The 23027-nt window shown below is 39.3% G+C and overlaps 2 protein-coding genes across 2 annotated transcripts in view; both read left to right on the top strand.

Moving 5' to 3' along the window:
- LOC138027727 (short-chain collagen C4-like) overlaps positions 1-1366 on the top strand; it is a 14745-nt gene extending 13379 nt beyond the window's left edge. The window contains exons 2-3 of the mRNA XM_068875334.1: positions 173-379; positions 746-1366. Coding sequence (XP_068731435.1) covers positions 173-379; positions 746-1227 — 689 coding nt within the window. The 3' untranslated portion in view covers positions 1228-1366. The remainder of the gene's footprint in view (positions 1-172; positions 380-745) is intronic.
- Positions 1367-11767: 10401 nt separating this feature from the next.
- On the top strand, positions 11768-15956 carry LOC138027699 (short-chain collagen C4-like). The gene is made up of 5 exons (XM_068875276.1): positions 11768-12089; positions 13149-13225; positions 13520-13630; positions 14838-15044; positions 15417-15956. The coding sequence occupies exons 1-5, from the start codon at positions 11848-11850 to the stop codon at positions 15896-15898; spliced, it is 1119 nt and encodes a 372-aa protein (XP_068731377.1). The 5' UTR covers positions 11768-11847; the 3' UTR covers positions 15899-15956.
- Positions 15957-23027: the final 7071 nt, after the last annotated feature.

Raw genomic sequence — 23027 nt, 5'->3', positions numbered from 1 at the left:
AATAAAACAATATAAAGACTATACGATTCCGTATCCAGTCATTCATCCGATAACCATTTTCCCTTGGAACAGTTATAATGGAAAACACACCACTCTGAACTGCTTCCCTCTAACTTTTCCCATCAGCACACAGCAAATAATAGTGCACCCACTCTGTCCTCTTTCCTCACAGGGGAACCAGGAAAGCCTGGCACAAACACGTCCTTACCAGGCCCTCCTGGTCCTAAAGGACAACAAGGAGCTGTAGGTAAGACTGGAACCCAGGGACCTCAAGGCGCCAAAGGAGAAAAAGGACAAAAGGGGACTGCAGAGTCGGGTGTGAAGTATGTTCGATGGGGAAGGACCACATGTCCCAGTGGTGCTCAGATTGTCTATAAAGGTATAAAGTCCCTAAAACAATTTAATTCAACGCTTCCTAACATTTCGTAATACCTCTCAACTAACATTCACATTTCGTTTTCTTCAGGTTTGGGTGATTGTGATAGAATTCTGATTTTTTTTCCTTTCTTGGTGGTCACAGGAGTTGTCATGAGAGCAGAAAACGTTATAAAGGAATAGTAAAATATTACTCAAACGGAAATACTGATCTCTCTATAAATAAAGACTGAGGGAAAACATAGAATGGCAAATAAGGCTAAAAATCCCTGATGAATTCTTTTCGAGATGTAATTTACTAGGGAATGAGAGCTGTTTTTTGATCTCCAAGCAAGCTGAATGCGTTTTACATATCCCTTTCACGTTTCAGGGATAATTGGGGGTGAAGAACACCGACATCATGGTGGTGGAGCCAACTACCTTTGTCTTCCTCACAATCCAAAGTACGACAAGTACAAAGATGGTCACCAGATGGCAGGATACATTTACGGCACTGAGTATGAAGTCAGTCAATACAACGGAGACCCTTTTAAGAGAAATCTCCATGATCATGACGCACCCTGTGTTGTCTGCTTTGTGAAGTCACGTGGTTCAATGCTGATGATTGCCGCAAGAAATGACTGTCCATCTGGATGGACCGACCAGTATCATGGGTATCTGATGACTGAAAGATTTGATCACAAACATTCAAGTGATTTCATCTGTGTCGATGGTGATCCAGAATATGTTCCTGGTAGCCACGCTAGCAAAGATGGTGCCTTGCTGTATCCCGTGGAAGGCGTTTGTGGTTCACTTCCCTGTCTTCCATACGTCAGCGGTCGAGAGTTGACATGCGCCGTCTGCACCAAGTAATGAAAGAAAAAAGAAAGCTTGAAAAGTAGTTGATTTGCATTAGAACTAAATAGAAACTAAATGAAATATCAATCGCTAGCAAGCCAGAGAGCAAATGTAGAGTAAGGATGCAAAACAATAAACTTGTTGATCTTAATGAGTCTTGTGTTACACGATTATGTTCAATTTGATCCACTTATCAGCATCCTACAGCTGAGATGTCTTGGAACAAGTGCCCTCTTCAATTGGTACCGAATATACTAAACATTTTAGATGTACTCAAGTCTTCTTACAAAACTCAGTAGAAATTCATCTTCCACAGCAACTCCATTTTCATTAATTAATTGAAGTTTCTCCGACAAATCAAATAAGACCCCATTGGTATGAAACCCAAGGTTGACCCCAATGGAACGAAAATACGCAGGCATTTGAACTTACCTAACCTCGAAAACCGACAATCTTTCCTCCCTTGTACCCATTCTTTTTCCGAGTGACACCGTCCTGGGCATGTATTTTCATGTGCCTCTTCCAACAAGAATGGGTACAAGAGAGGAAGGATTGTCCATCTGTCTGGTTTAGGTACGAGTATAGACCTCTTTCATAATGGCGGCCCAAGAAAGTATCCTTTTGTTTTAATGCTAATAAGCCTTTGTAGCGTCGCTACAACGAGCAAATTTCAAAAGAATATTTGTTTCAAAATGAGGGCAGTAGGTCCACTTAACATAAACACAAAAGAATGAAAAAGTGGTCGCCATTTATGACAGTGACACTTCCACCCTGTTTGACAACAAAGATTTCTCAAATACCTCAACCTGTGACATCCTAGCATAAAATTTACCATGAAATTCAAAGAAAAGCATAAAATTCCGTTTTTAGACGGCCCTGTGAAACGCGAGCACAATCGTACACATGTTTCAACGATGACCTAGTACAGGAAGAAACTTTTCACCGGTCTTTACATGAAATGGGACTCGACTCGACTCCTTCACACCACAAAAGCACGAGGTTAATTTAGTTCGCATCTTGACCTATCGGTTGTTTTCGTATTTGTTCTGATTCCTCCTTATGCGTTCTTGCCTTTAGTTAATGAAATTGAAAACCTATTATTACAAAATGGGTATCCTTTGGGCAAGTGAAGCGTTCAAATCCTGTCACAACCTCCCTAAGAAAAAATTCATTCTGGTTTTACCCTAGCTATTTAGGTTTAAAGAATAAAAATGTGTAAATTCTTGTATTGATAGTTTCTATCGTTTCGTTAATTAGGGTTGTTTTTCAAAATAATAGACGAGTTCACGCTCTTGATTGCATCATGGGTAATCAGGACAACATGGCGGGAAATTCAAAGGTTTGTATGGAAATTCGAAGCAAAATATACTGTACATGACTCAACTTTATAGACTTTCTCCTTCATAAACCAAACAAATAAGTTCATGTTTACAACTGAGATTAACTAGACTTGGTATCCGTTGTTTGGAATTCCTAAATATTGCTTTTTTTTGTCTCCATACATTCTCTGTAATTTTGTGCCTTTGGAATTAAATGAAACGTATGGCAGAAACTTTTTAATAAAATAAAGTCTACAACATCAATTCTCTCCAAATTTATTCTGCCGCATCATATTTTCTCTTTTGAAAAACAAAAAACCCAAAATTGCATATTATGAACACTTTTCATCGTTTTGAACTTCCTTACAAACCTTTTAATTTCTATCCATCTTGCCCTGATTACCCATGATTCCTTTAAAAATACTTAGATTTTCCACTAATTTGAATGCCAAGTTGTTATCGTTTAGTTCAATAAGCTAATCACATTCAAAGTTGCAGTTTACATCAACCAATCACATCTTTGGTTTCAATCACCGTAGAAACAGTGTACAGGCTCATGGCGCAGAATGGCCGGACATCATTGATATGCAGGGGTTAAAATCTTATTAGCATAATAGCACCGCGTGAAATTTAATGACTGATGGTTGAAACTATAGGCCACTTCGGAAAATACCATAATACTATTTGCTTGTCCCACCAAACTTTGCATAAGCATTGTTTCCAGTTTCTCTTGGGACTTACAATGGTCCTAAGAAGAAACAAAAACAATGCTTCTGCAAAATTTGGGGGGACAAACAAAGAGTATTCTGGTATTTTCCACAGTGGCTGGCAGAACTCCTCTCCTCAAGCTCAATTTAAGGAGCGTATCTGGTCACAAATTTCAACTTGTAAGCTGCAAAAAAAACCGAGACGTTCATAAAGCAAAAGAAACCTAGAGAAACTACTGGAAATTTGATTTAGTATTTGACGGATTTTTGAGAAAGTTTATATGGGAATTTAAAAATGTCGTATGCGCATAGATGAATTTTCGTTTCTTGTTCATGTTATTGTCAACTTGTAAGCTACAAAGTTTGGTAATTTAGTAAGTTCAAATATTGAGTTAGAATGGTTTGGAATAGCGAAAGCGATTTGCTTGGAAATTTTGATTTACTGTGATTACCCCGAGCTAATGAGCCATTTTTCTCATAAATATGCATTTTTTTTTTCATATATCCGCGTCATTGAAGCTTGCCTTAGCACCGCCCCCTGAGTTCCCTTGAAAGTAAGGGTGTACTTTCCAGTTTACTCGTTTTTAATACGATCTCTCACGAACACTCACGATCGCCGCCGATGGTAGAAGGGGTTGTTTAATTACACGACATCAACTTTTTACAAGGTTTCCCATGAAGAAATGCTTTAGCAATTTGAAGGTGTAACTGATTTCTCCCTATTTACAGCGACTTAACTTAAAACGACTGCTTTATATGGAAGCAATGAGATTTATTTGTTGCGTGATCTTAAAAAGATGCACTTATCGTTTCGCAGCGTACCATTCGTCAAAAAGGGAAAGTTTTATCTAACAGTAACTGTAAAAAGTTACATCGATTCAGATCGAACGACGATCACGACAGCGAAGACAGAGCTGCGCGTCAATTAGTTCAAGTCACGCGCTATTCTCCGCGCCGGTTGAGTCTCGCAAGCTAATTGAAGGTCACTTTTGCATGTCTATCGCCATAGTTCTTGTACTCAGTGTGGCTGCATGCAGTCCCAATTACTGCTGCTGTAGGGCTGTCTAGTCATAAAGGCAGCCCCAGAATAAATACTCTTGGATGTGCCGAATGAAGCAATGCGGCACACCTAAAGGCTATGTGATGTATTTGCATTTCATGGAGTATCGTCAGGTGAAAACGGGTTTCGGCCGGCTAAATCAATGCAAAATACACAACCTCAGGCATGTGATCTTTGATGTTTGTTTAAGATCCATACTATCTTTTAGAGCATCTTTTCTTCATCAAAACCTTTCCGTCTTCAAGGATATAAACGTAAGGGTCATATAAGCCGCCGGGAGGGAGGGGGGTAAATTGTGGAGGGACTTTTATGTTCAGCCGGACTTAAAACGGTATGATGGTTAAGAAGTAATTTGACATGGATTTAACGTGGCTCACACCAGGTTCAGTCTTTTAAAGATACTGTACTGCTAAAAGTATTGACTTAAAAACAACATTGTTTCCTATAACGGCGGTGTTATGATTGGAGCATATGAAACGTGAATTATTGCTCTACAAGATAAGATCATTATTGTTACGTAATTGTTACCAAAGAGGCAAAAAATCCCTCCAAAACTACCGTATATTTTACCTTTAGCTGCATGTATCTCTAAAACGAACTCGGTGATCCCCATTTTTCATTGCTGATTAGCTGGCCGTGGTAAAACGATCTGCATTCTTTGGAGAAGATGTAGAGCCACCTTAACTGCTCTTCTTCTTTGGAGAGCCAAAGATGTAGATGATGTAGAGCCATCTTAACTGCTCTTCTTCTTTGGAGAAGATGTAGAGCCACCTTAACTGCTCATGCTTTTTAAGGTGTCTCTGAATCCACTGGACCCGGAGCCCATGAGTAGGAGCTTGCCTCTCTCATACACGCCCTTATGAGTCAACCTTTGCGCGTGACTTTCAATTTTTAGAACGCCACGAGTTAGTTGCTCCTGCTCTGCACACACTGTTTTAAAAGGCCAATCAGAATAAAGTCGTTGTCCAACGAAGACAAATAAAGCAGTAACACTGTATTTAAATCGTACAAATTGTGGTAAATTTATGTAAATGCGAGTCTCCTGCTCAAGGGTTCGTTCTAAAAATAGAAAGATATGCGCAAAGGTTGACTCAAAGATCTACTGCATATGGAGGCTCCTACTAATGAGCTTCGGGTAATACGTAGTGATAATGAACGCATTGTGTTAAGCAATAAGGGCGTTTCATATGGTAACATGACATTGCTGTTATGTGATACAGTGTTGTGGAGGCAATCCTTCTAATAGTACAATCTCTTGAAAGTGTTTAAACTGCTTTGAGCAGCTTCATTCACTTTACAGGGATTAAAAATGGGATGAGAGATACAAGCAACTAAAAACGAAATATAGGGTGTTTTTGGATGACTGTCGTGTTGCTATGGTGACGTATTGCGTCATGGTAATGAACGCATCGTGATACTGAAGCAACAAGGGCGTTTCATATGGTATCATGACATTGCAGTTATATGATACAGTGCTGCGGAGGCAATTCTTCTCATAGTACATTCTCTTTAAAGTGCTGAAACTGCTTTGAGCCATCCTAAGCTCCGTCGCTATTGAGGTGTGTTTTGGGGAAATTTCGTCGCGAATTTGTTAACGAATACTCCATGTTAATTGCAGATAGTATGGAGCTAACAGAGATTTTACTCAATTGTTCATTTTCAGGAAATCACGACCGCGCAAAGGAGGTCTGGGAAGAGCGATGGTAATGACGTCAGAATGACAGCCCACAGGATACAAGGTTCACCAAACTCATTCCCAGGGGACCCTGGGAACGAGGTGGAAAAAAATGTCTTGCCCCCCGTCAGATTCTGACGCTCGTCATTTTTCCGAAGACTCGAAAATGGATTACGACATAGAAATGGAAGACGATGGTCATGATTTATCTCCATCGACATCATATAGCCTCGAGCGATGAAGATATCATCGACGACCCAAAGGCTGACAAGGAATGGACTGCCAATTACGAAAAAGGAAAAACAAGCTGACAAAGCACTAGAACGACAACTGAAGGCCGATAAATTTCAGGGAAACGTTGAAGTGGCTTATTTAGTAGGAATACTTGCGTATTCTACATGGTGATCTCTGTGCGCACCTACCGAGACTGCTTTCGTTGATTGTATGTTTCTTGTTTGGCTGTTACTTCTTGCATCGACAGTTCATCATGATTTGTTCCTTTTATTCATTCGTTGACTTCTGTATTGTGTAGGTGCAAGTGTGGAAATTGTCACAGTGTCGATTTTCTTCAAAACATTAGCGAGTACTATTGCTGCAGGGAGTTGGAAGGCTGTTTAGAACCTTGTGAAAGTGACCTTGTCCTTCAAAATGTTGGCCCCGGCGTTAAATTGTCCTGTGTGATTCAACATCCCAGGATTTGAACCCGTTTGCCTTCAGAAATGGAGTCTTAAGTTAACAGCCGGAAAATTGGGCAAAGCAAGAGGCAAGCAAATGTTTCAACAAACAGGAGACGAAGCAAGGTGAGCGGTAATTTTTTTTATTTTTGGCTAAGATATGGTTTACAAATAGAGGACATGTTGTGTACTGCTGGTCACGGTATTTGATTAAATATCTGATGTTATTTTTTCTTTGTTTCTTTTTATTGCTTCCACTTCCATTTCTCTTATAACTTGAGTCTTCTGCCATGAGAATCGTTTAATTTAACGCCTTTCATATTTGTGTTGTCACGTTTGATCAAAAGCGGTCCAAACGTCAAGCCAAAGGCCTCTCTTTTGAAATTCTTCAATCACAAGAACTGAACCCATCTTCTTCGACGTTTCCTAATTTCATGGCGATTGTCGTCAAAATACGGTATCAGGAAATGAAGCCTTAAACCGCCTTTTAAACTTCTGGTATTGTAGCATCCTGCTGCTTCGCATGTAAGCTGCATTCAAAAAATCCGCAGACAAGAAGTCAAATTTTGACGTCACAATTGCAGCTAGACCCATACCTATCTTGTCTCGGTAGCGCGGCTAACATGGCAGTATTTTACCGCTAATTTTATTCGTATTCAACAGATCGTTTCTGTTATAACTTGAGCTTTCTGCAAGGAGAATCGTATTAGAAATAGGTGTTTAATGAAACGTCTTCCATATTTGTGTTGTCACGTTTGATCAAAAGCGGTCTAAACGTCGAGTGAAGTCCGCTGTTTTGAAATGCTTCGAGCACTGTGACAAACTGAACCAATCTTCTTCGACGTTCATGGCTTCATGGCGATTGTCATGGAAATACGGTATCATGAAATGAAGCCCTATACCGTCTTTTAAATTTCTGGTATTGTTGCATTCTGCTGCTACGCGTGTAAACTGCATTCAAAAAATGCACATTGAACAAGTCAAATGTTTATAAAACTCCGGCTTTTACGTCACAATAGCAGCTAGACCCATATCTGTTTTGTTTCGGTAGCTAGTGCGGCCAACAGAGCAGTATATTGGCCAACGTGTCGGAATTTTACCGCAAATTTTACATATTGAACAGACCATCAAATATCGAGATTTAAACCAAATCAAAAAATTGTTTGCGCCAAAATGCCCCTAAAGTCACGCTAATATATATATAATTTTTTGAGAATCTTCAGTGGTGAAGCGGAAAGAAGTGGTTCCGATAAAATAGGAGCTCCGGGTTCGAATCTAATGCACGGATATGATTTTTTAATTTTCTTATTTTCTGTGCTACCACAAGTCCTGGGACACAGTGTCCTAAATTGACGTTAACACTAAATTATATTCAAAGCTAATTACGAATTAACGGTAATCGTTAATTTAGAGAAGAGATCATGTTGGAAGTAGTTAATAGGCCTTTTTCGATATATTAAAAGAAAGGAGAGGTTTAATAGAGGACAAAAATGTTAAGCGAGACAATCGGCTGGCGTGAAAACACGCCCAAAGACAAAGGAAAGTGGATGATATGCAAATATTTTTACATTCATTCCAACGTGTTTCTTTTGTTTTTGTCCTCAATGACTCACTATCAACCCGAATATTTTGATATTTCGAAAATGGCCTATTTTGTTGGGCTCCCGTGCCGGCAGCGGGTTATCATGAGACGAAATTGCGAGAAGTTATCCCCGCACACTTAACTTAACAATTGTCTTATCATGACAAATGAAAAATTCAGGAGGCTTTAACGGCAATTTTCGCACCCGAGACACATTCATGCTTGATCGCCAAAAACAAAATTAAGTTTTGAAATCTCCTTTGTATCGTGACATGATCTGTGTGTTCGGAATCAAATGTGTAATGGAATAAGACCAGTCTGAACATCGTGTTACGGGAGGCGGATGGGTCATAACATTATTGTGGTGTTCACTTGTGAAATAAAACTTCACACAAGTAGAATTTTTATTCCAATACGAACTAGTGAACTTCCTACGGCGTTTGTATGTAAACACTCTCTTTCCTGCCCCTATATATTCCTTCAACACTTTCGTAATTTTTTACAGTGAGAACCGAGCATCATGCATACTCGAGACTGGACCCCGCGGAAATGAAAGGCTTCAAGGTCCTTCAACATTTGCTTTAACATCCGTTCGATTTTGTTGAAGAGCGATGTTGAAATTTGTCAAGTATAGCAAGAACGAGTTCACGAATCCTATTTTTCAATCGAATCTTTGTAGCGCCGCTATTTTGCGCTTATTGGCAATTTGCTTTTTTGTCACGTCGCTTTCGCCTAAAGACAACTGTTGACGCTGTTGTGCCGCATGACAATCAAATAAACTATTTTAATCCCCTGAATTGCTGTTAAAGGCGATAGCTCGTTTTGACTAAAAAAAAATGTGGACTCGTGTAGATCGTCCGATATCACGACATTTGAGGCGCGTTTACACGACAGAGGAAAAATGGCACAGGTCCGATAAAGAGTGGAACGGTTCCAATCATGTTTGTAAAGAAACAGTGAACTTTTATCCGTTCCGCTACGGAACCATAGGCGCCTATGGTCCTGTAGCCGAACGGATAAAAGTTCACTGTTTCTTTACAAAACTGAATGGAACCATTCCACTTTTTCTCGGACCCGTGCCATTTTTCCTCTGTCGTGTAAACGAACCTCAAATTGGTGATGATCTGGCTGTCGAGCTCTCTCTGTTGACCTCTGTTGTGTACTTTGTCAACGGCGAAGAAAGTTACATTACTCGAAATCACCCACTTCAAGTTCTCTTTTCGCTTTAGTTCACTCAGTGAAACTTTTCTAGCCAATTGACCCATCAGTTCTAGACGTTTACGTTCATTACAGTCATAAAGTCGACCAATAAATCCCGATGCAATAGTGATTTGTTAATTTGGTAGCTGTATTTAACTTGGTAATATTGTGTTGACTTGAATTTATCACCGTCAATTTTCATTGTAAATACAACTCTTACCACTCAGCCTATCTTTATTCGTCGTGATTCTACTCATCCATTCCCATTATGTCATCAACTCCCGGCATATTTTGCTGTTTTTTTGTGTTGTCACAATCATGCCAATAGAGCCCTTTCATGTTACAAAATTTACCTCTGCTGTTCCTGTTTTAGTGCTGCTTTAGGAATCCCCAAACCTCAAATTATACACCATAGCACGAGAGGAACCACTAACTCAGTGAGTACACTAAAAGGCCACCCTTCCCATGCAAAACTGTTACAAAGGGAAGGGGAATAAAAAGAGCCCCACAAAATCTGTTTTGATGTTTATAACCGTTATTGCTTTCATACTGTAAATGAATTTAAATAAAACGTAATAAAGTTTTGTATTGCTAATATACCTTTGAGAGGAAGACAGCGACGCTAACGAAAGCTTGAAAAATGAATCAACATTTTCTGACGCTATCGTAGACCTGTTTGCCGTCTATATCCCGCACTGTTCGAGTATCACAATATCGGCGAAAATGCTCCAAGTGTATTGTATTGAAAGAATTCGTTATTGAAGTAAATATGGAGAATGAAGGATTGCTTGGAAGTATGTTCACGTTGTCGTCAAAACTTCATCGATTGAATGTAGTTACATTTATTCCTATTTTACTTTATTAGGGACTTCAACATCTACGAAGGCGACGAACTGAAAACATCACCTCAAAATATAAACTTTGCGCTTTCGTAGTATCCTAAATCTCAATTGAAAACGAACGCTTCCTCACGTTATTGTCAAAACCCGGCTCAAATTTGGTGATTTTATGTCGCAAAGTACTGGCAGAAATACGTGATAACAAGTACCCACTACGTTTATTTTTTCTCTTTTAACCAAATGATATACGTTGCGTTCTCTTTACTCTGGCCTTCGTCGTTTCTTAAACTCTGCTTTACTTTCTTGTTTTCCAGAGGACGGAAAAGAAATCTGTTGAGAAATATATGCTGCAACTGCAGCACGCCTTTTTGCGGCATTAAAACATAGTTTAGGACGAGTCGCTGTTTCCGTTGCATCCTCGTCCTTGCCAAAGCTCTTTGTTATGGACAAATGAGACATAAGTACATCATTTACGACATGTTCGCGTACGTTTCATCTTATTCAAACTGACAACCGTTCATGCTAAAGGTTAAGGACGGATTTTCATCGCATTGTACAGACCAAATTTCATTCGGCATGTCAACTTTTCCAGTTCTTCAACAAATGACCCAATTGTTTCTATCAACAACCAGAGCATTTTAATTCTAACACTGAATTCACTTGGCTTACAGAAAGATCCTTGGGAAACGAAGACATTAAATCGCCGAAAGCTTATGTCACTCTAGCTTTTCTGTATTCGTTGGTTCAAGAGAAAGGTACAAACAGACAAATCTAAATCCGTCGTCTTATAGGTAAGAACGCCGCTCTAAGAACTGTAATATGTCAACAATGTATGCGCAAGATCGGCGCTCTCCGATTGCACAGACCGTCGGCGTCAATTAAGTCAGATGTAGAATGTTATTTTTACAGTACCCTACATGGACAATTGAAAAGTTATTTTCAGATGCTCACGACCTCCACATAACCTAAAATTTGCTCAGTTCACGTCGTCGTCAGGCCGAGAACGGCAATTGGCATGGAAACACGCTTCCAAAACTACGGTTTGAAAACAGTTAATGATGAAGCACTGTCATTTCCTGCTGTTAGATTTCATAACCTTTTGCTAGTCTTTCAGAAAAGCCAACCGAGCAAAGTTACTTTGAAACCACGTGCATTTATCATCATCCTAGAAATATTTATATGCAAATCTGTCTGAGCAGTCCAACTGTTCATGGGGAATATTTCAGGGTTGCGGTCCCATTAAAGGCAAAGCTTGTTTTCCTTGGCTATCTCTTAGAGTTTCTTAGTCACAAAAATATTGTTATTCCACTTGGATGTAGATTGATTGTGTACACCAGGTGAAAATAATTTTCCATCCGTTGACTGACATATTGACATTTACGCGCGTGACTCTTTGTTCAGTCAAAAGCATCTCAGTTGTAAACGCGAAAAAGTTCAAGCTTGTATCTTTGTGAAGCTCTCTGCAGAATCAATAAAACTTCTTTCTTGTGATTCAGCTAAGGTATATTTATTTCGTTTCTCCAACTTGATACTCCACTTGTACCGAAGGCAGTGATCAAAGAAGACCATTTCGTCAGCTATGAAGTATCCGCGAGTGAAAACCCCATGTGGTGGCTTGCGTTTCCTTGTTGTGTTAATGATTTGCTTTCCCATTTTGGTCCACATCTCAGCCATGGATGATCAGCGTCCAAATAATCACGATGTCCATGCAACTGGACAAAAGACTGAGTCGATGCTGTTTCGCGAACGGAGAAGAATTAAGAAAAACACCACTCAAAACCCACAGGACATTGAAAAACGAGTGAAAATCCTTGAAGAGAGGTTTGTCCTCGATCATTTATAGCTACTTATCCTCCCAATCTCAAATATAACGTATTGTCATCTCTCCGGTCGAGACTAAGTAATCTTTTCAATTTTTTCTTGATTTGTTCATTGTTTCCAATGGTGTATTTTCGCGAAATAAGAATCATGATGCCAAAAAGTGCTTCGTCGAGTCTCTTGGCCACCAAAATAATACAATTGGGCTTCATGCGTTGGGAGTTTGTTCACACTTCAATCAATAATTTTCAGAAATAAAATTTCAGCTCGAAATTGATTTAGCAAAGGCTAAAACTTCCTTCAGAAACTTGGTATCTCTTAATTATTCTTGTTTCTAGCAGTATTAAAATGTTGCCAGTTAATTCAACTCCAAGGGAAATATTAAGTAAATGTGAGAATGATATACACAATAAATGAAATGGTGACAATGGAACCCACTGGAAACTCGAAAAATCCGAGCCCCTGATGGGAAATATTGCTGCAGTTTCAATTTCGTGCGTGTGTGTGAAATGTTCAGTAGAAGTGAATGAGTCTGTCGATTTTTGCGCAGAAAGAGAAATTTAGTTCGCTAAAATTAAATTTATTATACCAATGAAGTGATCTCCTTGCAAAATTAAACTTGTTGTTTAGAAAATACTCCGCTTGGAAGTAAATATCAAAACGATGGGGCAATGTAAACCCTTTGGAAAAAAAATCAATAAAAGCCTCGAAGGAAAGAGCCATATTGATTACGCCACTCCATGCATGATATCATGTAAAATGTCAGCTCAAACGAAAAAAAATAAAATAAAATAAATAAAATCACACCACCAGAAAACTTCCACATGTCTGCAGGGCTTGTTCCAATCAGATCTAGTACGCAATCAAAAGTTAGCATCATCTCTGTAAAACTCTGTAACATTTAACTCAACATGGACAGTTCTTCAGTTATATGTGGGTTCTTTCGCTAAAATATAATTATACCTTTACCTGTTTGAGCTTGAGTACTCAGACATGACCATCTGATAAAAATCAACAATTCAGATGAATATCAACACTTCAATATATATTTTTTTTTTGTAGACTTGATGTACTGATGCGGTCCCCTTCTCTTGGATCAAATGGAGATTCTTACTCCTCACTTACAGCCTACCTATTGGGTTGGTATCAAATCCACCCACGATTATAAGATAATGATATTCAAAAGATCAGTTATTTCTCAGTTTTTTATTTATTAGAGACAAAACAGAAAATAAACTCTCCTCAGATTTGTAATGTTCATGCCAGTACTTGAGCGCAACAAAATTCTGGCATAAAGATATTATTTTCGTTAGGTTATGTTTGTAAGGAAAGTAGTTCAAGGTTAAGATAACTGCCAACAACCATTTTTAAGGAATTACCGATTGGTGCACTCTGAGACACTGAATGCTTTTGCACTATTTTCATTCTTTAAGGAAAGAATATCCAAAACAAGGAAAAGATGGGACCTCCTGGACCCCCTGGTCCACCAGGGACACCAGGATTGGCTGGTAACCCTGGTTCGCATGGAAAAACTGGCCCCAAAGGTAAACGAAACTTTACACTCAGAGACCACATGGTCTGACTTCACTTCGATTCACAGAGCTGTCATATATTTCGCTGTCTTCTGGTCAAAACGTCTGAAACTGTGAAGAAGACACCCATTATTACACCTATTTCTTGTCTGGTGCTTAAGGTCCTCCTGGAAACTACAAATGATCAGAAATTTAATGTGTATGAGAAAGAGGCGTTTACATCGAAATTTGTTGCCGTTTGTAAGTAAGAGACACAGCCAGATCTTCGAAAAGGTTAAACCCATTTAATGCAGGTTCAAATCGATTTCAATCCTTTCCATTAGTACTGAAAAGAGAAACTGATTAGTCTCATTGGACCAACAGAGTCGGACTCTGCAGTCCAACAAAGGACATATCATCCATTTTGGTCTCCACCACAATTTAGGGCTTTTTGAAATTGTATAGCATGGGAGAGCCCTTGATAGAGATTAGAAACAAATCTAAAACTTATCTAAAACTTGTCCAAACTGAGGATTATTTAATTCAACCAGTTACTAAATGAGGAGTGTTTTAAAAACCTTTGCGATCGTACCATTTATCAAAAATACAGTATAAATCCGTGACTTCCGAAAACTTATCATCCGCTCAGGGTCTAATATTTAGATTTAAAAGATGCAAAACATGCACGTGCGGTATTTCGTTGATCATCACAGCAACATAATTATGCTAGTGCTGAAAATTAATGTCTTTTTCTAAAAATTGTTTGAGACACCTAGTGATGTTCTTCCTCCAAATAACAAAAAATGTCGGGTTCCAATTTCCAATTCTTTATTCTAAACATTAGACCCTACCACATCCAGTTTTGCCGCCTCGCATTTATCCTGTTTTTTATGTTTTATTTTGTAAAAGAGGAGCTCTAGCCTCTTAAACAATACATGAATGACAGTAAAGGTTAAAGGTTTAAAGGTTTTTTCAGATGAACTGCCCAACTCAAAGGAAAAAAAAACTAACAAACAAATACAATCACTTTTAAAAAGGGAAAACTTAATATTGTTTCGTGAATCACGCCGAGTGAGGCATCTTCCTCTATCTTTCCTTTAAATTCGTTTTAATAAGCTAAACAAGAAAAGCAGGTCAATGTCACCATGGAAAACGAATCACTCAGAAATGCTTCCCTTCAAATTTCCCCATCAGCACACAGCAAATAATAGTGCACCCGCTCTGTCCTCTTTCCTCACAGGGGAACCAGGAAAGCCTGGCACAAACACGCCCTTACCAGGCCCTCCTGGACCTAAAGGACAACAAGGAGCTGTAGGTAAGACTGGAGCCCAGGGACCTCAAGGCGCCAAAGGAGAAAAAGGACAAAACGGGACTGCAAAGTCGGGTGTGAAGTATGTTCGATGGGGAAGGACCACATGTCCCAGTGGTGCTCAGATCGTCTATAAAGGTATATAAAGTTCCTTGAACGATTTAATTCAACGATTCCTAACATTTCGCAATACCACTCAACTAAGATTCACACTTCGTTTTCTTCAGGTTTGGGTTGTTGTGATAGAATTCTGATTTTTTTTTCTTTTCTTGGTGGTCACAGGAGTTGTCATTAGAGCAGAAAACGTTATAAATGAATAGTAAAATATTACTCAAACGGAAATACTGATCTCGCTAAAATAAAGACTGAGGGAGAACATAGAATGGCACTGAAATAAGGCTAAAAATCCGTGATGAATTCTTTTCGAAATGTAATTTATTAGGGAGTGAGAGCTGTCTTTTTATCTCCAAGCAAGATGAATGCGTTTTACATATCCCTTTCACGTTTCAGGGATAATTGGGGGTGGACACTACGACCACTACGGTAGTGGAGCCAACTACCTTTGTCTTCCTCACACTCCAAAGTACGACAAGTACAAAAATGGTCACCAGTCTGCAGGATACATTTACGGCGCTGAGTATGAAGTCAGTCAATACAACGGAGACCCTTTTAAGGTAAATCGCCATAATCATGACGCACCCTGTGTTGTCTGCTTCGTGGCGTCACGTGGTTCAATGCTGATGATGCCCGCAAGGAATGACTGTCCATCTGGATGGACCGAGGAGTATCATGGGTATCTGATGACTGAACGGCATAGTCACAAACATTCCAGTGATTTCATCTGTGTCGATGGTGATGCAGAATATGTTCCTGGTAGCCATGCTAACAAAGATGGTGCCTTGCTGTGTCCCGTGGAAGGCATTTGTGGTTCACTTCCCTGTCTTCCATATGTCAGCGGTCGAGAGTTGACATGCGCCGTCTGCACCAAGTAATGAAAGAAAAAAGAAAGCTTGAACAGTAGTTGATTTGCATTAGAACCAAACCGGCAGAAACTAAATGAAATATCAATCGCTAGCAAGCCAGAGAGCAAATGTAGAGTAAGGGTGCAAAACAATAAACTTGTTGATCTTAATGAGTCTTGTGTTACACGATTATGTTCAATTCGATCCACTAATCAGCATCCTACAGCTGAGATGTCTTGGAACAAGTGCCCTCTTCGATTGGTACCGAATATACTAAACATTTTAGATGTACTCAAGTCTTCTTACAAAACTCAGTAGAAATCGATCCTCCACAGCGAGTCCATTTTCATTAATTAATTGAAATTTCTCCGAAAAATCAAATAAGACCACATTGGTATGAAACCCAAGGTTGACCCCAATGGAACGAAAATACGCAGGCATTTGAACTTACCTAACCTAGATAACGGACAATCTTTCCTCCCTTGTACCCATTCTTTTTCCGAGTGACACCGTACTGGTCATGTATTTTCATGTGCCTCTTCCAACAAGATTGGGTACAAGAGAGGGAAGGATTGTCCATCTGTCTGGTTTAGGTACGAGTATAGACCTCTTTCATAATGGCGGCCCAAGAAAATTTCCTTTTCTTTTAAAGCTAATAAGTCTTTGTAGCCTCGCAACGACGAGCAAATTTCAAAAGAATATTTGTTTCAAAATGAGGGCAGTAGGTCTAATTAACATAAACACAAAAGAATGAAAAAGTGGTCGCCATTTATGACAGTGACACTTCCACCCTGTTTGGCAACAAAGATTTCTCAAACACCTCACCCTGAGACAACCTGGCATAAAATTTACCATGAAATTCGAAGAACAGCATAAAATTCCGTTTTTAGACGGCCTCGTGAAACGGGAGCAAAATCGTAGATATGTTTCAACGATGACCTAGTACAGGAAGAAACTTTTCACCGGCCTTTACATGAAATGGGACTCGACTCGACTCCTTCGAATTCACACCACGAAAGCACGAGGTTAATTTAGTTCGCACCTTGACCTATCGTTGTTTTCGTATTTGTTCTGATTCCTCTTTATGCGTTCTTGCCTTTAGTTGATGAAATTGAAAAACCATTATTACAAAATGGGTATCCCTAAGGGCAAGTGAAGCGTTCAATCCCGTCAAAACATCCCTAAGAAAAAATTCATTCCGGTTTTACCCTAGCTATTTAGGTTTAATTGAATAAAAAATTCTTGTATTAATAGTTTATATGGTTTCGTTAATTAGGGTTGTTTTTCAAAATAATAGACGAGTTCACGCTCTTGATTGCATCATGGGCAATCAGGACAACATGGCGGGAAATTCAGAGGTTTGTATGGAAATTCGAAGCAAAATATACTGTACATGACTCAACTTTATAGACTTTTTCCTTCATAAACCAAACAAATAAGTTCATGTTTACAACTACTGAGATGAACTAGACTTGGTATCCGTTGCTTGGAATTCCTAAATATTGCTCTTTTGTCTCCATACATTCTCTGTAATTTTGTGCCTTTGGAATGAAAGGATATGTATGGCAGGAACTCTTTTTAATAAAATATTGTCTACAACATCCATTCTCTCCAAATTTATTCTGCCGAAACCCGAAATTGCATATTATGAACACTTTTCATCGTTTTGAACTTCCTTACAAACCTTTGAATTCCTATCCATCTTGCCCAGATTATCCATGATTCCTTAAAAAAAAATCAGATTTTCCACTAATTTGAATGCCAAATTGTTATCGGACAGTTCAATAAGCCAACCACATTCACAGTTGCAGTTTAAATCAACTAATCACAACTTTGGGTGCAATCACCGTAAAATCAGTTTACAGGCTCAGGGCGCAGAATGGCCGGACATCATTGATATGCAGGAGTTATTGGCATAATAGCACCGCGTGAAATTCAATGACTGATGGTTGAAACTTATAGGCCACTTTGGAAAATACCATAATACTCTTTGTTTGTCCCACCAAATTTTGAATAAGCATTGTTTCCAGTTTCTCTTAGGACTAACAATGGTCCAAGGAAGAAACAAAAACAATGCTTGTGCAAAATTTGGGGGGACAAACAAAGAGTATTCTGGTATTTTCCACAGTGGCTGGCCGAACTCCTCTCCTCAAGCTCAATTTAAGCTGCAAAAAAAACGAGACGTTCATAAAGCAAAAGAAACCTAGAGAAACTATTGGAAAATTGATTTAGTATTCGAAGGATTTTTGAGAAAGTTTATATGGGAATTTAAAAATGTCGTATGCGCATAGATTTTCGTTTCTTGTTCATGTTATTGTCAACTTGTAAGCTGCAAAGTTTGGTAATTTAGTAAATTCAAATACTAAGTCAGAATGGTTTGGAATAAGGAAAGCGATTTGCTTGGAAATTTTGATTTAGTGTGATTACCCCGAGCTAATAAGTTATTTTTCTCATAAATATGCATTTTTTCATATATCCGCGTCATTGAAGCTCGCCTTAGCGCCGCCCCCTGAGTTTCCTTGAGAGTAAGGGTGTACTCGTTTTTTAATACGATCTCTCATGAACACTCACGATCGCCGCCGATGGTAGAAGGGGCGTTTAATTACACGACATCAACTTTTTACAAGGTTTCCTATAAAGGAATGCTTTATAAATTTCAAGATGTAACTGATTTCTCCCCATAGCTATTTACAGCGACTTAACTTAGAACGACTGCTTTATATGGAAGCAATGAGATTTATTTGTTGCGTGATCTTAAAAGGATGCACTTATCGTTTCGCAGCGTAAAATTCGACAAAAAGTGAAATTTTTATCTAACAGTAACTGTAATAAGTTACATCGATTCAGATCGCACGACGATCAAGACAGCGAAGACAGAGTTGCGCGTCACTTAGTTCAAGTCACGCGCCATTCTCCGCACCGGTTGAGTCTCGCAAGCTAATTGAAGGTCACTTTCGGCTGTCTATCGCCATAGTTCTTGTACTCAGTGTGGCTGCATGCAGTCCCAATTACTGCTGCTGTAGGGCTGTCTAGTCGTAAAGGCAGCCCCAGAATAAATACTCTTGGATGTGCCGAATGAAGCAATGCGGCACACCTAAAGGCTATGTGATGTATTTGCATTTCATGGAGTATCGTCAGGTGAAAACGGGTTTCGGCCAGCTAAATCAATGCAAAATACACAACCTCAGGCATGTGATCTCTGATGTTTGTTTAAGATCCATACTATCTTTTAGAGCATCTTTTCTTCATCAAAACCTTTCCGTCTTCAAGGATATAAACGTAAGGGTCATATAAGCCGCCGGGAGGGAGGGGGGTAAATTGTGGAGGGACTTTTATGTTCAGCCGGACTTAAAACGGTATGATGGTTAAGAAGTAATTTGAGACGGATTTAACGTGGCTCACACCAGTTTCAGCCTTTTAAAGATACTGTACTGCTAAAAGTATTGACTTAACAACAACATTGTTTCCTATAACGGCAGTGTTATGATTGGAGCATATGAAACATGAATTATTGCTTTACAAGATAAGATCATTATTGTTACGTAATTGTTACCAAAGAGGCAAGAAATCCCTCCAAAACTACCGTATATTTTACCTTTAGCTGCATGTATCTCTAAAACGAACTCGGTGACACCCATTTTTCATTGCTGATTAGCTGGCCGTGGTAAAACGATCTGCATTCTTTGGAGAAGATGTAGAGCCACCTTAACTGCTCTTCTTCTTTGGAGACCCAAAGATGTAGATGATGTAGAGCCATCTTAACTGCTCTTCTTCTTTGGAGAAGATGTAGAGCCACCTTAACTGCTCATGCTTTTTAAGGTTTCTCTGAATCCACTGGACCCGGAGCCCATGAGTGGGAGCTTGCCTCTCTCATACACGCCCTTATGAGTCAACCTTTGCGCGTGACTTTCAATTTTTAGAACGCCACGAGTTAGTTGCTCCTGCTCTGCACACACTGTTTTAAAAGGCCAATCAGAATAAAGTCGTTGTCCAACGAAGACAAATAAAGCAGTAACACTGTATTTAAATCGTACAAATTGTGGTAAATTTATGTAAATACGAGTCTCCTGCTCAAGGGTTCGTTCTAAAAATAGAAAGATACGCGCAAAGGTTGACTCAAAGATCTACTGCATATGGAGGCTCCTACTAATGGGCTCCTGGTAATACGTAGTGATAATGAACGCATTGTGTTAAGCAATAAGGGCGTTTCATATGGTAACATGACATTGCTGTTATGTGATACAGTGTTGTGGAGGCAATCCTTCTAATAGTACAATCTCTTGAAAGTGTTTAAACTGCTTTGAGCAGCTTCATTCACTTTACAGGGATTAAAAATGGGATGAGAGATACAAGCAACTAAAAACGAAATATAGGGTGTTTTTGGATGACTGTCGTGTTGCTATGGTGACGTATTGCGTCATGATAATGAACGCATCGTGTTACTGAAGCAACAAGGGCGTTTCATATGGTATCATGACATTGCAGTTATATGATACAGTGCTGCGGAGGCAATTCTTCTCATAGTACATTCTCTTTAAAGTGCTGAAACTGCTTTGAGCCATCCTAAGCTCCGTCGCTATTGAGGTGTGTTTTGGGGAAATTTCGTCGCGAATTTGTTAAAGAATACTCCATGTTAATTGCAGATAGTATGGAGCTAAAATAGATCCTACTCAATTCTTCATTTTCAGGAAATCACGACCGCGCAAAAGAGGTCTGGGAAGAACGATGGTAGTGACGTCAGATTGACAGCCCACAGGATACAAGCTTCACCAAACTCGTTCCCAGGGGACCCTGGGAACGAGGTGGAAGCTTTATTTGCATGCTTTCTCCTTGATAGGGAAGTTCTTTTAACGTAACGTTAAAAATGTCTTGCCCCCCGTCAGATTCTGACGCTCGTCATTTTTCCGAAGACTCGAAAATGGATTACGACATAGAAATGGAAGACGATGGTCATGATTTATCTCCATCGAGATCATCTGACAAGGAATGGACCATCTGACCATCTGACCATCTAAATGGATCATCTGACAAGGAATGGACCTCCAATTACGAAAAAGGAAAAACAAGCTGACAAAGCACTAGAACGACAACTGAAGGCCGATAAATTTCAGGGAAACGTTGAAGTGGCTTATTTAGTAGGAATACTTGCGTATTCTACATGGTGATCTCTGTGCGCACCTACCGAGACTGCTTTCGTTGATTGTATGTTTCTTGTTTGGCTGTTACTTCTTGCATCGACAGTTCATCATGATTTGTTCCTTTTATTCATTCGTTGACTTCTGTATTGTGTAGGTGCAAGTGTGGAAATTGTCACAGTGTCGATTTTCTTCAAAACATTAGCGAGTACTATTGCTGCAGGGAGTTGGAAGGCTGTTTAGAACCTTGTGAAAGTGACCTTGTCCTTCAAATTGTTGGCCCCGGCGTTAAATTGTCCTGTGTACGTGATTCAACATCCCAGGATTTGAACCCGTTTGCCTTAACTCTTAAGAAATGGAGTCTTAAGTTAACAGCCGGAAAATGAGGCAGAGTAAAAGGAAAGCAAATGTATCAACAAACAGGAGACGAAGCAAGGTGAGCGGTGATTTTATTTTTTATTTTGGCTGAGATATGGTTTACAAATAGAGTACATGTTGTGTGCTGCTGGTGTATTTGATTAAATATCTGATTTTATCTTTGCTTCGTTTCTTTTTATTGCTTCCACTTCCATTTCTCTTATAACTTGAGCCTTCTGCCATGAGAATCGTTTAATTAAACGCCTTTCATATTTGTGTTGTCACGTTTGATCAAAAGCGGTCCAAACGTCGAGTAAATGCGTCTCTTTTGAAATTCTTCAAGTACAAACTGAACCCATCATCTTCGACGTTTCGCAATCTTATGGCGATTGTCGTCAAAATACGGTATCAGGAAATGAAGCCTTATACCGCCTTTTAAACTTCTGGTATTGTTACATCCTGCTGCTTTGCATGTAAGCTGCATTCAAAAAATCCGTCAAATTTTGACGTCACAATTGCAGCTAGACCCATACCTCTCTTGTCTCGGTAGCGCGGCTAACATGGCAGTATTTTGCCGCTAATTTTATACGTATTCAACAGATCGTTTCTCTTATAACTTGAGCTTTCTGCAAGGAGAATCGTATTAGAAATAGGTGTTTAATGAAACGTCTTCCATATTTGTGTTGTCACGTTTGATCAAAAGCGGTCTAAACGTCGAGTGAATTCCTCTGTTTTGAAATGTTTCGAGCACTGTGACAAACTGAACCAATCTTCTTCGACGTTCATGGCTTCATGGCGATTGTCGTCGAAATACGGTATCATGAAATGAAGCCATATAGCGCCTTTTAAATTTCTGGTATTGTTGCATTCTGCTGCTACGCATGTAAACTGCAGTCAAAAAATCCACATTGAACAAGTCAAATGTTTAGAAAACTCTGGCTTTTACGTCACAATAGCAGCTAGACCCATATCTCTTCTGTTTTTGTTTCGGTAGCTAGTGCGGCCAACAGAGCAGTATATGGGCCAACATGTCGGAGTTTTACCGCAAATTTTACGTATTGAACAGACCATCAAATATCGAGATTTAAACCAAATCAAAAAATTGTTTGCGCCAAAATGCCCCTGAAGTCACGCTAATTTTTTTTTTGAGAATCTTCAGTGGTGAAGCGGAAAGAAGCGGTTCCGATAAAAGAGCTCCGGGCTCGAATCTTATCCACGGATATGATTTTTTAATTTCCTTATTTTCTGTGCTACCACAAGTCCTGGGACACAGTGTCCTAAATTGACGTTAACAGTAAATTCTATTCAAAGCTAATTACGAATTAACGATAATCGTTAATTTAGAGAAGAGATCATGTTGGAAGTAGTTAATAGGCCTTTTTCGATATATTAAAAGAAAGGAGAGGTTTAATAGAGGACAAATATGTTAAGCGAGACATTCGGCTGGCGTGAAAACACACCCAAAGACAAAGGAAAACGGATGATATGCAAATATTTTTTACATTCATTCCAACGCGTTCCTTTTGTTTTTGTCCTCACTGACTCACTATCAACCCGAATATTTTGATATTTCGAAAATTGCCTATTTTGTTGGGCTCCCGTGCCGGCAGCGGGTTATCATGAGACGAAATTGCGAGAAGTTATCCTCGCACACTTAACTTAGCAAT

Source organism: Montipora capricornis, chromosome 12 (genome assembly GCF_036669925.1).
Source record: "Montipora capricornis isolate CH-2021 chromosome 12, ASM3666992v2, whole genome shotgun sequence".
Taxonomy (NCBI): Eukaryota; Metazoa; Cnidaria; class Anthozoa; order Scleractinia; family Acroporidae; genus Montipora; species Montipora capricornis.
Note: the sequence above shows the minus strand (reverse complement) of the source record. Positions and strands in the feature narration are given on the sequence as shown.